Here is a 17922-nt window from a genome sequence, read left to right as displayed (position 1 = left end):
TTTCTACTCCTTTTGTCTTATTTTAAAATATAGAAAAATGCCTCCAAGTTATTTCCTTAGCCTCTAAGAACAAATCCTTGGCAGGATTGCAATGTGCTCCAGTTCTTAAGAGAATAGAAATGGTCCTCAAGAAACCACCAGAAGTAAAGATGATGGGAGGGGTGGCAAGAGAGACCTAAGCCAGGCTCTGAGATCTCCAAGAAGCTTGGGTGTGTACTGCATTTACTGAGACTGAACCAGACGCACCCAGCACAGGCTTATATTCTGATTCACATCTCTTCCCAGACCCATAGACTTACATGAACTCAACTAAGTGTGAAGATACTTAGGACCAAGGGGTAACAGTAACAGGTCCTTCTTCCTAAAACCTCTAAAGGCATCTGAGCTGATGGCGGTGGGGGTGGGGGATGGAAGAGGGCTATGACTTAGGTGAAAGGGCTTCAGAGTTTCTTCCTGTACATTCAAAGCCCTACCACAGACTCTATATTCTAAATAAGACATATCAGGTTCAAACAGCAGATAAGGATTTCTGACTTGTGTAAGTTGTGACCTTTTCTTTTACTACATCATCTTTAGAGAGAAGAAAAGCACTGCTTAGTTATCAATTAGTTACAACGTGGTGGTGAGAGTCACCTCAACCTAATGACTGGTTTAGTTATTAACTAGAATTAATAGCTTGCTCCTCATTCTTCCCACAAAGGCAATGGCATTAGAGACATAGGCCACATAAAAAAGATTTGTAACTGTGGGCAACACACCTGCCTTCTCCTTAGTCAGAGCTGTATGAGCAAGGATATGGCAATCCTAACATCTCTGGTGGGTGGTCAATAAGAAGCAGCTGTCCTAGAGGACCACATTGATGAGGCATGAACAATGGAATACAATGGACTCCCCAGGTTTCCTCTGCTCCTCTTTAGCTACCATTTGTGACAGTTCTAGGATTTAGCATGACTGTGGAGCTAGAGATTGGTAAGTCTAGCTCCATATGACAGATTTGGCATTTAAACTAGTGATAGGTATATTATATATAGGAATATAGTAAAGACTCTATTCTCTCAAAGTGCAAGTCACCATTTCACTTCCCCTACATTGGCTTCACCCTAACCCTGCAGCCTATCTCCCAGTAGAGCCCACCTTTCCACTTCTCCCACTGTTAGACTCATCCCCCAAACCTCCAGTCATCCTGGCCCCAGCAAAATTTGCAAATTCTCTTGTCAACTTGAGCAATCCCCAATTTACAGGGGTGCTGTCACACCAAATCAGTTTATGAAACAGTCAATGGTTTAGAACTCAAAAGTATTCTCTGAAAAGAACAGCAGCTGGTTTAGGTAATATATGTTATGCCCAAGATATCCAGAATATCCACAACAAATATAGTTTTAATGATTGATCAATTCAATGACAAAGATGAGGATAAGAGGGTACTGGACTTGAGAGAAACAAAAAAAAATCAGAAAGAGAATGGGATGTTCCTTTTTGGTAAATGAGGGTAAGGTTAGATGAAGTGGCGGGGGTCTCATAGCTGGCTGTTTTGTCTACCCTCTGCTTCTTCTTTCCCTTCTAAGTGTTTTGTGATGCAAAGCTGCTGTTTGGATTCATCAGGTTAGTTACTACCTTTAGGTTTTGAGTACTTCATCTCCTTGACCATGGGAGCTAGTTACAGTCCTCAGTACCTGAATTGAGGCAGTGATTGTCACATACAACTGTAAACAGTGCCTGCAACTCAGAAAACTTGGCCCATGAAAACAGAACATTTTATAGGTAGCAATTTTAGTACTTCATGTGCTAATATGTTTTTTTTTTATTAGATGTTATAATGTAACAAACAAACAGAGATAAAATGTCCCAGATTTTCAGTCAGGCTGTTGAACCCAGGCCCTAATATAAAAGTTCTTTGAGATCCCTGGCAGGGATGGCTGCTGTCATTATGCTGATGGGCACAGGACAGTAGAGGGAAAATCAGCTCTTTGCCTCTGTACATGAGAAAAGTGAATCCCCCCCCCCCACACACACACTCACAAATGTGACCCAAAGACTCCCCCTTCTTCCTTTCAAGTCCATTTTAAGAAAAGGATCTGAGGCCAAATGTAGAAAGATGCTCCCTCAATCATTCAGCAGCAGACGGGATCATGGCTAGACCACCCTAATCTCAGCACAGCCTGTCTCCATGCAGGACTTGGAGGAGGAAGGTCTCATTTCAAAGTCAAAATACTATTGGCTCTATGCCAGGATGGCTTCAGTCAAAACTGAAAGGAAAAATTTGTACATACTTAAACATGATAAAAAGAACATATTTTAGGACATCAAGATTTAAAATAAGGTAAAATGCTAGTTTCTTTATATAAATAGAAATATGCACAAATATTCTGAATACCCACATCTTAGCTGTCACAACCACTTTCTAAAAAAATATGATTCTCATGTAATGACTCTCCCAGGACCTATAAACAGCTTTTGGTGAGATAATGAAGTCTGCACACCCTGGGGACTGGAGTGACAGCTCATAGATTAAAAGCACTGCCTGCTTTTCCAGAGGAGCCCAGCATCCACGTGGCAATTACAATACTCTATAACTCTAGGCATATGGGGTCTGTCTGGTCTCTAAAGGCACTGTATTCACACGGTGCACAAACATATACACAGGCAAAATACCTGTACACATGAAACAAAAGTAACTTTAAAAACAAAAAATCTTGCCAGGTATAGTGGTCCATGCTTTTAATCCCAGAACTTGGGAGGCAGAAGAAGGAAGATCTCTGTGATTTCGGGGCCAGCCTAGTCTACATAGGAAGTTCCAGGAGAGGCAAGACTAGAGAGACCCTGTCTCAAAACAACAACACAAAAACAAATGAACCCCCAGCCCCAAAACGAATAAACCAAAATGAAGTCTGCATACCCACCATTTAATGGTGTACTTGAGGTTTGGCTGACTGACTGTGCTGTCATCTAGGAAGATGGTGGAACAGGAGCTGTACTTCCTTGATGTCTGGCCTGGAGGATGCTAGAAAACAAGATGACAAGAATAACACAAGACTGAAAATTCTGCCAAGCGTCTGCCAGCTAGTTTTTGTCAACCTGACAGGGCTGAAGTCATGTGGAGGGAGGTAATTTCAGTTGAGGAAGTGCCTCCACTAGATTGCTCTGTGGCAAAGTCTGTAGGGCATTTTCTTGATTAGTGATCTATATAGGAGGGCCCAACAAACTGTGGACAGTGCTACCCCAGGGCTAGTAGTCCTGTGTGCTTTAAGAAAGCAAGCTGAGTAAGCCATGAGAATAAGTCTGTAAGCAGTGTTCCTCCATGGCCTCTGGTTCCTGTCCTCAATTCACTAGGAGATGGACTATGAGTGGAATATTTAAGCTGGAACAAACCCTTCCCTCTCCAAGCTGCTTTTGGTCATAGTATTTTATCACAGCGACAGAAACCCTAGCTGAGACACAATATTGCCCCTTTCTCTGAGATCAGACCACGAAGGAAACATGTCTTAGCAAGAGATCTACCACAACTAACAGGGCAGAAGTACTAGGCAACAATGGGAGGTGTCTTGCTCTTCCATGCTAATTCACCACCACTCCTAGTCACCATCTTTTTTATGGGATCACAGGAAACCTGCAGTATGCAGTAGACATTTGGTGAATATACACAGGGAAGGTGGCATCTTAGTTTTATGTAATAAGATCAAGTTGAGAACCCACTGTTCCCATTTCTGTAGATGCAAAGTTGACTTTATGGACACAAATAATTCAGGCCAGATCAATAAAAAAAACCTCTTGGCTAAACCAGCATAATTCCCAACTCCAGTCTAAATATCCTTCTATCGACAGATAAGTGTAACTCTCGCTGATCTTCAAAGAAACCTCTTTTTGACATAAAAGTGGACCATCACAGAAATTCACACCTGGTCAAGATGCAGAGAACTACTAAAGGTGGGGTGCTCATCCCTAGTTGATATGTCTGCAATACAATCCTTAGACTTAAGGCTCAGGAAATATCATGGAAGATATTCTAGGCAGAAAAACTGTAAAACCCAGAGGCCCAGAATATCAGCTGAGAAACAGTGTTTGCTATACATGACACATAAATGCACCCATGAAATCTTAATAATATGGCCACCTAAACAAGACCTGCACAATGATATAACTAGCTGATATTCCAAGGTAGATGGGGATAAATCTCACAAGGTTCTACCTCTAGATGAAGAGCTAAAGGCAATTAATGCTCAGTGAGGGAGAGTCAATCTTTTCTAGGGCTAAGTTCCATGACAGGTTATCCTATTCCAAGTGGTCAACCCTAAACACATATACATATGAGCAACACTAAGTAGACTCAGAAGACTGTATTATATATAAGTGTATGTTTCTCTCTATCATACACTCTCTGTGTGTATATGTCTGTGAGAGAAAGAAGGGAGAGAGAAAAGAGAAATAATTAAGAAGACAATGTCATGAAGTTGAGAGGGAGTAGTTGGAGGGGAAGAGTGTGAGGTGAGAATAATGGAAATACGTAACCATGGACACCATCCTCACACATGGGAATAAAATACATGTTTAAAAGTAAGACAACAGAGGGACACAGAAGCTCTAATCCAAGTCTGAGTCTGCCCCAGGTAACTAACCACCTGTCTGTTGGATACTTTGCCTTCCTCTTCCTAGCTGTATTAACTTGTTTATAGAGCAGCAAGAATAGCAGACAGAGCCTCATATGGTCACTATGAGAAGTATTTGATAAGTTCGTGTTAGGGGAGGGATGGCATGGAGAAGGCTCTGCTTCTATACACAGTACTATGTTTTTTAAAATGCCAAGAATGCCTTCGATGTGGGAAGTTTACAACTTCCTACAATGCAGAAGAAAACGCCTATGATAGTGCTTTACTTGAAAAGAGGTTTCATGGCACAGACAGCTGAGAACTCCCAGTCAGCGACAGAGGAGATACTTTCTAGCTAATGGTACTTCTGCTTAGAAGAGAAGCCAGGTGAAAACCTATCAGGAAAAAGCCCAGAATGGATTATTTCCAATGCAGTAAGAGCACTTTTCTTTCAAATAATGTGTATTTTACAAAGTAAATTATGAGTATGTTAAATAAGGTCACTGCAGAGCTAATACTGAAACAAGTCAATCTTTCTACAGAGTGCACATAGTACAAAATAATTTACTGTTTACACCAAGGTCCACTAATACATAAAACCTGTTGGACTGCATGCTGAAAAGGCTAAATACAGTTATTAACTTCAGTTTTAGATACTGAGATTATCAGTTTAGTAATCCCAACACTGATGACTGTTGAGTCCAAGAAACAAGCATGCCTACACACACACACACACACACACACACACACACACACACACACACACACACACACACTAAGTGTATAGGGGCGAGTCTCACTGTACCTTCCACAGTGACCCCAAGCCTTCATCCTATGTATCTCACCACTGTCACACTTACCAGATCAGAGGGAGGGCATCAGAAAGAACCTGCTTACCTTGAAGGTCACCTGTCTAACACTGCACACATGTACCTTGAAGGCATTTTCCTTCCCTGTTTGGTTTGCCCCTTAGAACTGTTCCTCAGGTTGCCTTCTTGATACTATACCCTTCGGGACCGTGTCCTCACCTAAAAAACACTAACCATGCTTTGACATCACCTGCATCCACTCAGCTGTACTCGTCTAGTGCCCAGACTCAGGGTTTCTTGAGTCACCAGATGAGAAGTTGCTCAATTTCTTAGGCTGGCATTGTTCACAGCCCTCCCACCAAGCACAGAAGTCTGCCTCCCCCTGATAAATGCAGGATCGTGTGAGCCAACTGTGTGAGGGTAACAAACTGGCACCTCGGATCTCATAGACAAGCCTGTGCCATCCAGAAAGGAAGGGCAGCACATTCAGTACGGGAAGACTCCCAAGGAGTCATAGTTACTAAACTGAGATGCTCAAGTTCCTAAAGAGGAGTGGCAGCTAGACCAGGGGCCAGTGATGATTAACAATATCTCTCCATAGTGCAACCATGTAAAAACTCTCATAAGCTGTTTGCAAGAGACACCTTAGCTCACTCTACTATCCTGGAGTATCTTGTCCTGGCTTAGGCCATACGTGGCCATCTTGGGCCCAGGCTTGCCTTTAAGGATGTGTGGTCATCTACGTTCAGGACACAGTTAAGTTACTATCAACAGAATCCTTGTTTTAGGATCCTATTTTTGGTGAGAATGAAAGTCTTTCTTGCACCTCAGGGCTTGGTAGGACCAAAGAAAATAAGTATTAAAAGTGAGATAATATCCAAAGACACAGACAAGGACTGGCATGATGTGGGGAAGAGGCATCCCAATGGTACTGGACACAATAAACTCAGGAGGATTCTCAAGTATCCACTGGGGTATTCTGCTACTTGAGTTCTCTACAGCCATAAGAAAAGGAAGCTTGTATCTAAAATAGCATTTTTCTACAACTGGCTGCAGTTTTCTAATGAAACAGATCACATGTGTTTTAGGTTATGATTTTCAGAGCATGGTAGGATCAGAGACACACTCAGTTTTAAATGCTGGAGGGCAATACAATATGGACGTTTATTTAGGTATACTGTTGGACTCTTCAGAAAGACTCAAAATTAGGTGTTAACTGCCAACTCTAGGTCAACCTGAAGAACAAAATAATTAAGCACAAGAATGAACTCTGTGTTAGTGAAAAACAAACTTATGAATCCATGCTGAAGATAGATGAACAAATAGTTAAGCAAATGAACAGACAGATGGACACATTTAGGAAGAAAGGGCTTTCCTTATCTTAATAGGATTACTCTTGCTGTGAAGAAACACCACAACCAAAGGAACTTGGGAAGGAAAGGGTTATTTGGCTTTTACTTCCATATCACTGTTCATCATCAAAGGAAGTCAGGACAGCAACTCACACAGGGCAGGAACCTGGAGGTAGGAGATGATGCAGCGGTCATGGAGGAGAGCAGCTTACAGGCTTGCTCAGTCTCCTTTCTTCTAGAACCCAGGACCACCAACCCAGGGATGGGACCACCCAGAATGGGCTGGTCCTTCTCTCATCAATCACTAATTAAGAAAATACTTTACAGTTGGATTTTGTGGAGGTATTTTGCCAAATGAAGTATCTTCCTTTCAAATGACTCTAGCCTATGTCAAGTTGACATAAAGCTAGCCCACACAGCTGGAGAGATAAGACTGGAAAATTAACTTTGTAGCCAAAATACAGACAAAAATGTAGGACCAAAGCCTTTCAATAATGAAGGGCACTATGGTTATGGTCTTATATACTTTCTTCCCTATCAGTTTCTACCTGAAAATCCCTCCTCAAGCAAATTGAGCAACTAAGAGCCAAACTGAGGCAGGAACATAAACATGAGCTGTCACCATGCAGCTGGTGAAATACTACATAGAGCCCTACTGATCTGCATGAAGAACAACTGACATCCTATGCCCTCGAGTCAGACTACCCCCTTCCCCACCCTAGTCCTGAGCAATGAGAAAAGCAGAGGACCCAAGAATTTGTGTCCAATGTTCAGGAATTATATTCCAATTCCACATAAAAGGCTAGAACTTCAGTTACAGGACTCTCTCATTGAGGACAGCCATGGCTCTTTGCACTTTCTAGTGTCTTTAATTTTCCTTCTTCAGTGTTTTTAAGTTTTAATTATAGGTGTGTACTCTAAGATTTTTTTTGAACTGTGAAAAGATTTATTATTATTTTTAAAAAATAATGTCTTTAGACTGTAGGAAGGTTCTTTTTTTAATGGTGATTTTACCACTCTGCTAAGAATTTCCTAGTGGTCTTTAAGGTATCTGGTCTGTTATTTGCAAATAAGGGCACTCCCACTTTGCTTATTTCTATTCTTTCTTTTCTTTCTCTTGTCTCAGTGTTGTAACTAAGAACTGAAGGACTACACTGAGAAAACAAAAATTAGAAACAGTGGACAAATAGAAACCCTTTATCTTGTTCCTGACTTTAGTGGATATACTTTATTTTTCCCCACTTAACATAATGTTAGGCATGGATTTGTGTATAAGATTGCTTTTTAAAATTATGTCTAGATGTTTCTTTACTCCTTGTCCCTTGGGCCTTTTATCATGAAGGATTTTGTAAAACAACCAAACAAGCTTTCTGAATATACTGAGATGACTATGTATTGTCTCTTGAGTTCATCTATGTGATGTAATGATTTATTGATTTGTGTATGTTTGAAACATCTCTGAATATCTGGAATGACACCAACATGATCACGGTGTATAATTCGAGTTCTTGAATTCAGTTTACAAATGTTTTAATTGAGTATTTTTGTACATAGATATCCATCAAGGAAACTGTATAATAATTCGCTTTCTTTTGTTGTAACATTATCTTTTTGTTGTAATATTGGGTTTGTAAAGAGAGCTTGGCAGCATTCCTTCCTTTTTTTATTTTCTAATCTTTCTCTCAATTTGAAACTACTTCTAAATAATTGGCATTCCTTCATCTTAGTGGATTCTAAAATCTTTATATAATTGAAATTTCACTGAATCTTCTTTAGCATACTCCAAGAATACTGCATTGATGTCATCACACTAGCTGTCTGATATATTTCTCTCCCAATAAGAACAAATCTCTTAGAAGCAAAGTTCAGAGTTTTAAAAACATTATTACAGGCTGCCCCACTTCCCCTTTTACTTCAGTAACTTAAGATATAGAACTGTTCTGCAATAGTCTTTGTACACTATAAATATGTCTTCTTCTCACTTCCCCAAACTTCACTAAATATCTTAGAATAATTAATTCACATTACATATGCTGTTGCTAGGAGGCAGGAGGATGTCATAGAAAAATGAGGCGAACACAAATGGTATGAATTTTCCTTGGATGTTGGAAGATTCCCAACTACAATTATCTACAACAATGTAATTTATCATTGAAGATTTTTCACATTTTATTTAAAAATATACTGAAGTAGTTGACTTTCAAGGAAAGCAAAACCAAAACCACAGCAAATTTATAAAAAAAAAAGACATTTTAAATAAAGACCTTTAGAAAAGGTTTTAAATTTTTCATAACTTATTACGTTTTTCTTTAATTGATCATTCTAATCACATCTAAAATAAAAATGTTGATTAGAATATTAATCTTTCTACATCACGTGGTTTCATTGCTTTTGGGACTGTCAGACTACTCTAGTCCCACTGTAGTAAATCTTTAGAAGTAGTGACATTTTAATCCTTTAACCCTCTCTTGGTCCTTGTCCAACCTGTGGTTCCATTCTCACAGGAGGCATTCCAGGTAGGAGCCAGAGGAACCTTCCCATGTGGAGGAGGTCACATTCCCTGCTATGGTGGTTAACAGAGATTGTCAACTTGACAGGATCTAAGATCTCCTAGGAGACAAGCCTCTGGGCATGTCTGAGTTTTTCAAGACTGAGTAACTGAAGTGGGAAGATAACACTTTCAACAAGGGTTGCACTATTTCAAGGGGTGTAGATACAGGCTATAGAAGGAAGAAAAAGTGAGCTGAGCATCAACTCCCATTTCTCTCTGTTTCCTGACTGCAAATATAATGAAATGAGCTCCCTTAAGTTCCTGCTCCCATGACTTTCCCATCACCATGGGCTGAACCCTCACACTGTCAAACAAGATCATCCTTTTCCCCTTATGTTGTGTTTGTCAAGTATTTGATCACAGCAATGAGAACAGTAACCAAGGCACCTACAGTTGCTATTAGTTAGCTAGAAGCAGAGGGAACCTTGCCAATTCCTCTTCACTGGCTCATCTACAGCACTGTTTCTAGAATAACAGCATCCTCTTTGTAGAATGCCTGAGCAATGCACACCACACAGGTTCTTCAGAAACCCAAGGGAGAAATCAAACAATGTGGAAGATCACATGTTCCATCCAGGTCATCTGTTACAAAGAAACCCAGCACATGACTTTCTTTATTTGGGACAAGGACATGTGAGAGATCAACCTCTGTCTGACTTCACTGTACTACTGCTGGACAAATCACATAGAAAAGCATGAATCGGAGCATACAACCTAGCACCCAGATCCACATAGCTTGGCCCATGGCTACCGATTCAGTAGGAGACACATGCCTGGAGTGCACAGGACACATACAAGTTAGGTCACAGTGGAGAGCATATAAAAACAATTATGGAGATTGGAGATGTAAGATCACACCTGTCCAATCAGCCATCATCAAGAGTAGCCTGGACAATCAAACCTCTTCTTTCCTCACACGCCCTCGGGTTTGGGTGCAATTTCAGCTTTTCCCTTATGTGCTCTCTAGCACCTAAGTGTTAAAGTGGGGAAAGCAATCAAGTTCACTGAGAGGTAAATACTGGAAAAGAGCTTCAATCACTCACCCTTCTATATTCAGGAATACACCACTTCCTGACACATAAAAAGTACAGCCGATTGCATTACCGCTTCTCATGTTATATACTCTGATCCCATAGATGTTTTACAATTCTATGCTGCAAACCTAGACAGCCAAGGAAGTGCTACCGGGTAAGACTTAAGTGAAGTCTACTGCTTGGGTTCTCTTTTTCCCTGAGGACCTCTAATTTTATTGTCTCCTCTTCTAGATTTCCTTTGTTTTGGGTATGTTGAAGCTTGTTGAGAAGGAAGTTGATATAAAGTTCCAAGAGTGAAATTACAGTGTGTTAAGAGTGTGGGGGAATGAATTAGTCTTAGTTTTCCCTACAAGGGATACAAAATTATGAAATTCAATCTTTGAAGGAAAGGCCCTGCAGTTCTCCTAAAGCATGGTTTAAATTAACGAATTAAAATAAAAACTGTGGTGCTTCAGCTTTGTTTTATGGAAGTTTCATGTTGCTGTCTGTGGTGTAATTCATATTGTTAATACCATTCCTCAAGTTTAAAACTGTCTTATAATTATCTTACATACTTCAACCATAAATAAACTATTGTGGCTATTAAAAGAAAAATTAAAATAACAACAACAACAAAACCAATCTAGAGGACCAGGGAAGTGCTCTAGAAATCCGACAGAGGGCTGAAGACGTGGCTCATGTGTCCTCACATAACACAAGAAAAATAAAACAAACAAACAAACAAACCTGGCAGGATCTTGATGGGGGATTCCCCCCTGTACCTATGAATAAAGAGGCTGCTTTGGTCTATGGCAGGGCAGACTAGAGCTATGGGGGTGGGATGGAAAGGTGTCGGAGGAGGGGGAAACTAAACAATACAGGGAGAAAGAAGGTGGTACTCAGGGAGACACCATGTAGCTGCCAAAGGAGGCAGATGCCATGTAACAGCACAGGAAGCAAGAGGTAACAAATCTCATGAGTCTGATGGTAAAATATAAAATAATAAAAAATGGATTAGTTTAAGATATAAAAGCTAGCTAGAAATATGCCTGAGTCGCTGGCCAAAGAGTGTGGTAATTAATATAGTTTCTGTGTGTTTATTCAGATCTGGGCAGCCAGGAAATCATGCACAGCCTCCAATTACATGAACCCATGGACCCTCTGACCTCTAGGAAATGATATGTATGCATTAGATGTGATTGCTGAGGAGGAATCACCAGTTCCTTATGGGCTCAGCATGTGTCCTTTTAATGGCCTTGAGTCTCAAATACACAGCTTTATCATTACCTAAGTCAAAGTCTACAATTCTGAAATGCAGTCTACCAACCCTGAGCCAAACCTCTGTAATGTCGGACTCATACTGCAGTTTTCAGTGAGAGTATACAGCACACTTACTCTGGTAGTTCAAATAACTATCTTACTCCTTACCTTGTAGAAGCAGTTTTTTTCCTTAAAGAACAAGACACATATTTAGACGAGAGGTGTGGCTATAACTTGTCTGCTACAGAGTTTACCAGGGAGCAGTGGGGAAAGGCTGGAGAAGGTTAAGATGAACCTGTTACTATCCTGTGCAGCCACCATGGGGAGATACACTACCCAGAATGGCCAAGGCATTAGAAGGAAATTTTGTTAGATGGAAATTTTGAAAATGCTTTTAAAGTTAAAGGGTCAAGTTTAGTTACTCCACACATATAAACTGTTTCTGAGTACTACACACACACACACACACACACACACACACACACACACACACACACACACTGTGCGGCCCTGTTCCACAAACAGCAATTATGTAGAAGAGAGAAAGGAAGTAGACAGCTGCTCTTAAAAGTAATTATGTATTTATTCAAAGGGAACTGCACTACAAAAATAAAAAACAAAACCCCCCAAAACAGGAATTCAGTGTGAGCAAAAAGGAAAGGTTCAAAATGATAAGCCGTTGCTTTGTTTGGACCTGTGTAATGTTGTGGTGGCACTGTGGTCTTATCCACAGGCACACTCCCTTCCCCGCAGTCCCAGGGAATCTGGAGACATGGCTGTGAGAATGAATCCCAAGTAATGCCTGGCAAATCAGCATTTCATCACCCCTCCCAGTCTAAGTACCACACAACACATAAGGCCTCTTCACCTACTGAAGTCTATACAATCATTAGGAAAACGGGGAGACAGTTTCACTTACATGGTTAATGAAGAGACTCTTGCGTTTTTCTCTCACTGTGAAGACAAAAGTCAGGACAAAAATGTTACATGCTTGCATGTCAATCCCTGTAGGTTGCTGAGGAATGGGCCTCTTTGCCATGGTCCTATCAATCTCTATCAATCAAGGTAACCCAGTTATTCATTTACCAAATTTAAGTGTAAATAAAGCTACACAAATGCAGATCTAAACTTGACTGACAGAGGTCAATATGCAGCTACCTAAACAATACCATAAACAGAAGTCAACAGAAGAGTAGGAAATTTCATTACCTAAATGAAGTATTAGTAAATCTCATGAAAATTACATGCATCCAATAGTTTAAGATAATTAAGAGAATTATTTACTTCTAACCCAAATGGATCGTTATGGATCCACATTATATGAATGAATTATTAGTAACCACAATGACATCCCTAACAGGAGACCAAGTGATGTGAAACCAACGTGCTCTGCACTGGAAGACACTTGCTCCCTGCCAACAGGTACTGGAAACAGGCCTGAGCTTGTTTAGGAGGCTCCAAGGGCACTTGTAGCTCTCCCCTCAGGAAGGCAGGTAAGCCTTCCCATATTAAATGATATTGTGTCCACCCTTGTCTGCACATGCTGGCCTGCACTGTATGTGGCTTTAACCTCAGTTTTTGTCACAACAGACACCCTTCAGCCTCAGAAGCCAGAAGGGTGTCAGAGAACACAGAGACCTTATAATAAACTGTCACCAAATCTTGTGTTGTCCTTCCTAAAGACTAGCTCTTTGGAGCTCACATAAGTTCATCAACTTGCCAAGCAGTTCCTTGCAGAGGATGTGAAGGACAAGATTCTGCAAAAAGAAGGCACTAACTCAAGGCAGTGCAAATTCAGCTTGTGGTCTGAGCAAGTGTTTCTCCTATAGTCTGTACCATCAAAGGCCTCTCGCTAAAAAGTTGCAGAGCCTTGGAGTTTCCCACCCTTCACATACAGTTCGGATTCATAAGGAAACATTTGCTTTTCCCTAGAAATCTATCTTTGGTGCCTCACATCTAGCTGGGCTAGAGTCCTGGCTTAACAAGCAAAGAGACCTCGTTCTTTAACACTTGTGAATGAAAACATTAAAGAAAGAAACTGAAGATAACAGAAGACAGAAAGACCTCCCATGCTCATGTATTGGATCAATATTATGAAAATAGCATTCCTATCAATAGCAAATTATATATTTACACCGTAACATATCCAATACAATCCCCACCAAAAACTCCAATGAACGGTCAGGCATGGTGGTGCATGCCTTTAATCAGAGCACTCTAGAGTCAGAGGCAGGTGAATCTCTTGCGCTGAAAGTCAGCCAGAGCTATATTGTGAAAGCCTGCCTCAAAATAATGCAATTCTTCACAGAAACTGAAAAGGAAACCTTAAAATATGAAAACACAAAAGACTCAAAATAGCCCAAGGCTCCTGAATTATGAAAACACTACTAGAGGTATCACCATCCCAGATTTTGAGAATATTACAGAGCTATAGTAATAAAACCAGTATGGTACTTTCATATAAAAGGCATAGACTAGAACTGGACACCCATATATAAACCCATACTCATATAGACACCTGATTTGTGATAAACAGGTCAAAACTAAACATTGGAGAAAAACAGCAGTTTCAATAAATGGTGCTGGCTGAACTGTTTAGACATCTGTAGAATGAAATTAGATCCTTATCTCATGCCTTGCACAGAACTCAACTTGGAAGCTAGCCTGGTGTACTTAGTGAGTTACAGGCTAGTCAGTGCTACCCACTGAGACTGTTTCAAACAAACAAACAAACAAACAAACAAACCCAAAACAAAACCCAGAAAGAAGCCAAGAGTGATGATACATAATTTTAATCCTAGCACTCTATCCCTGTGAGTTCAAGGCTAGCCTGGACAACAGAGCAAGTTTCAGAATAGCTGGGGCTACAGAAAAAGACCCTGTCTCAAAAGACACAAAACAGAAACAAAAACAAACCTGGCTCAAAATCAAAGTTTTGTTTCTCTGAGAATGACATAGAGCAGGCTTTAAATAGCCTAATTAAAAGTTCTGGGTACTTTTTCAGAGAACAAATTTGAGTTTAGCACACAAAGTAGAGGAGTGGATATTCACTTAAGATAAAATGCAGCTAGTATTGCCGGGAGTGGTACTACATGCTTTTAATCTTAGCACCTGAGGAGGGAGGGAGGTAGACAGACACAGGACGACATAGGCAACCAAAAACCCCACATCAAAATAGAACTAGTGAGTCCTAGTTTGGCATGTACAACAAACTTCCTCCGTGTTGAGCTAGGAACCTGACCAAGGGTCAAGAACACAATGACCAGGACACAAAGTGTACTGAAGGAGGATGTCAGCCACACTTCCCAGCACTGGGCAAGGCATCCTGGTGAGGTCATTCCTGAGGCTGCAGGAAGGGAGCCTGGATTGTAAGCAGATCTTCGTTTATTTCTAAAGGAGATCTTGACTCAAAAACACAAACCTAAAAGTTTACTCTGAATGATCTGAGATCTAACGTGAAATAAAAGGTCATCAAAGAAAGACAAAAACATAGGTGACCTCTTGATACATGGAATCTCAAAAAGCTGCTCATAGAAGTGGGGCATACAGCAGTAGTTACAGGCCTGGGAACATGGGAGATGGGACAGAGTGTTATCAATTATTGATACAAAGACAGAAATGGTCAAGTCTGTTGTTCTATTATACAGATAAGCGATTATGGTTAGTTAAAAAAAATACAGGTTAGAGACTGTTATACAGTTAATGATTATGCATTGTATAATTTAAAACAGCCAGAAGAGAGGATTGCCAGTGTTCTTAAGACAAAAAAAAAAAAAAAAAAAAAAAAAAAGTAAGATGATGTCTAGCAGCTTACAGCTCCTAGGTTGACCAGTACATAGCACAGAGGCAAATATGCTGTTCCCCGAAAGGATGTACACTAATGGATACCAACAACTTTTAGAAGTTTTAACTGAAGATGAAATCAAATTAAAAAAAAAAAATCCAGGGCCAGTGGCATTTGCCTACAATTTCAGTTACTTAGTAGGCAAAGAGGGAGAAACACCAGAGCCCAAGATTTAGAAGTCCGTCTGAACAACATGACAAAGATCTGGAAAAAAAATTTAAAAAAGTATGGAGCGGGGAAGACAATTTAAGTGCACTGAGTGTGTGTATATGTAAAACTGCTAAGGAATAAATAAATTAGAAAAATTATATTGACACAGTAACTCAGGGCTGGAAGTAAGTGAAAGTCTTCAGCTCAGGTATTCAGAGCTAAAGTGGCTATAAATTAGTGGTGTGATTAAGGGCTGAGGAGAGGCAGCACCTTTGAATACAGGCTGCATAATATGCTGGCCCTGGGCATAGAGGTTCTCAATCTTCCTTACATTTCGACCCTTTAATACAGTTCCTCATGTTGTATTGACTCCCAACCATAAAATTATTTCAAAGCTACTTCATAACTGTAACTTTGCTACTATTATAAATCATAATATAAATAAATATCTGTGACCAACAAAGGCTCCCACCAGGACCATACTCTCTCAGTCACTCAGAAATTCAAGAGAGGGAGGCTCCCAGGGAGAACTAAGGAGGGAACAGGTTAATACAGTCGGGCAGCATGCGGGGCAACTGTCCTAACTGGCATTTATGAATAGAAGAGTAATGGTAGCCTTAAGTTTTCTGCACTAAGTTGTTCAAAGTCAGTTCATGAAATAACCAAATCTCTTACAATTGCTTCACTCAAAAATAAGTCATTAAAGTTGCCAAGATTATTACGTGCATTAAAAAGCTACTTTGTAAAACCAGTGATTACACAGAAATGTCTTCAGCAAATGACTCTGTCTGTAGAAAGGAAGAAGTTGGGCACTAAGGGGCAAAGGAGTTTAATACCCCCCTGAATCTCAGGCACAGGCAGCAGTCTGAACAGAAAAAGCAGAGAGGAATACTTACTGGAAGAGGTAACTTTTCCTTTTGTTTGTAATATGAAACTCAATTATGTCTGCATGCAGAGTGGAAAGCCCTAGTACTGAGGAGAAACTGAAGCAATATACAAGGATCTGAAGTTCTATTAAAAAAAAAAAAAGGAAGGAAGGAAGAGGGACTCTAGAAGAAAGGAGATTGACCTTAACCTATTTCTGGAATAACCCTTCCTCTGTTAGGTCATTTCCTTGTGCTAGGACAATCAAGCCCACCCCCACCCCCCCACTCCCACTCTGCCAATTCTAGGACATGGTTCGGAAGACAGCTGAGCTCAACAGGAAGAACCTGAACTGAGCCAGGCAGCTTCATAACTGTTGTTTCACCCCACTGTCTAAGCATTTGAGGAAGATCAGTTTTTATCTCCATTTTCACCAAAGGCCCACCCATACACCCACTTTGTTTTTGCTTGTAATATCTCACATGCCTCTCAGCAGCTTCCCTTTATCACAGGAAAAGTTTTGGGTGGGCTTTTTTTTAATCACAAGTGTCTGGTGCTTACTGATTTTTCTTTTCTTACTCTTGGAGACTTTAAAACAAACAAACAAAAAACAACAGCAACAAAAAACAACAACAACAACAGCTGTGCCAAAGACTTCAAGTGGCCTGCTAGAAAACCATCTATACTGCATCAGCACTGTATCCTGCCAAGGCTGGCACCAACCACTGCTCACCACTTTCAATTCTTACCATCAACTACTGTCACAGACATACTTGTCTTCTTTGTAGTCTCTTCAAGATCTAAATTAGAGCCATCAATCTGTCCAGAGTCAAGGGTAGCTCTGCAAGTTTTCCTCTTTGCCAGACACACCATGGTCACTTTGTCATTATGCCTTACTCTATAGGTGTCCAAAAAGATTTATGAAGATTGAATCTGCATTTATCTTCTCTCTCTTTTGAAGCCGGAACAGTTAGGTAAACTAGAAGAGACAATGTCACAGTGTAGGAGAAATCCTATACATACCTGGGATAGAGTGCAAGAGTTCTAACAATTTTAGAATAAGTTGGCTAAAGTTTGGCTTAAATAAATAAATAGATCAACAGATAAATAAGTAAATAAATAGGTAAATAAATAAATATATCTATATGTCACATGTAGGTTCACTTGAACTCTTGAGTGACAAGACTGAGACAGTTAATTGGCTTTCAATTGTTTAGATTTTTGTTTTATTTTACTTATTATCTAACTAGTGAACACATCTGATCTTTAAGAACTTATATAAATATCATGTCCTAAACTTTAGGACCTAAAGGGAAATTTCTGACTCGAGTTTTGGTGTGGAATATATGCAGAGACAACCCAGCTAATTGGCAAAAGGAAGACAATTATTTCAAATGAAAAATTCTAAAACTGTAACTAAGAATAAACTAAAGAATAAAAAGCCGGGCGGTGGTGGCGCACGCCTTTAATCCCAGCACTCGGGAGGCAGAGGCAGG

The 17922-nt window shown here is 40.2% G+C and overlaps 1 protein-coding gene across 1 annotated transcript in view; it reads right to left on the bottom strand.

The window, feature by feature from the left end:
• The window catches only part of Ccny (cyclin Y), a 90103-nt gene that overhangs the window by 29643 nt on the left and 42538 nt on the right, over positions 1–17922 (bottom strand). The window contains exons 2-3 of the mRNA XM_005345931.3: positions 12488–12522; positions 2901–3001 (exon numbers count right to left, since the gene is read on the bottom strand). Of these exons, the coding sequence (XP_005345988.1) occupies positions 2901–3001; positions 12488–12522 (136 nt within the window). The remainder of the gene's footprint in view (positions 1–2900; positions 3002–12487; positions 12523–17922) is intronic.

The sequence above is a fragment of the Microtus ochrogaster genome, chromosome 4 (genome assembly GCF_000317375.1).
Source record: "Microtus ochrogaster isolate Prairie Vole_2 chromosome 4, MicOch1.0, whole genome shotgun sequence".
NCBI classification, from domain to species: Eukaryota; Metazoa; Chordata; class Mammalia; order Rodentia; family Cricetidae; genus Microtus; species Microtus ochrogaster.
The sequence above is the reverse complement of the archived record's forward strand: the minus strand, read 5'-3'. Positions and strand labels throughout refer to the sequence as shown.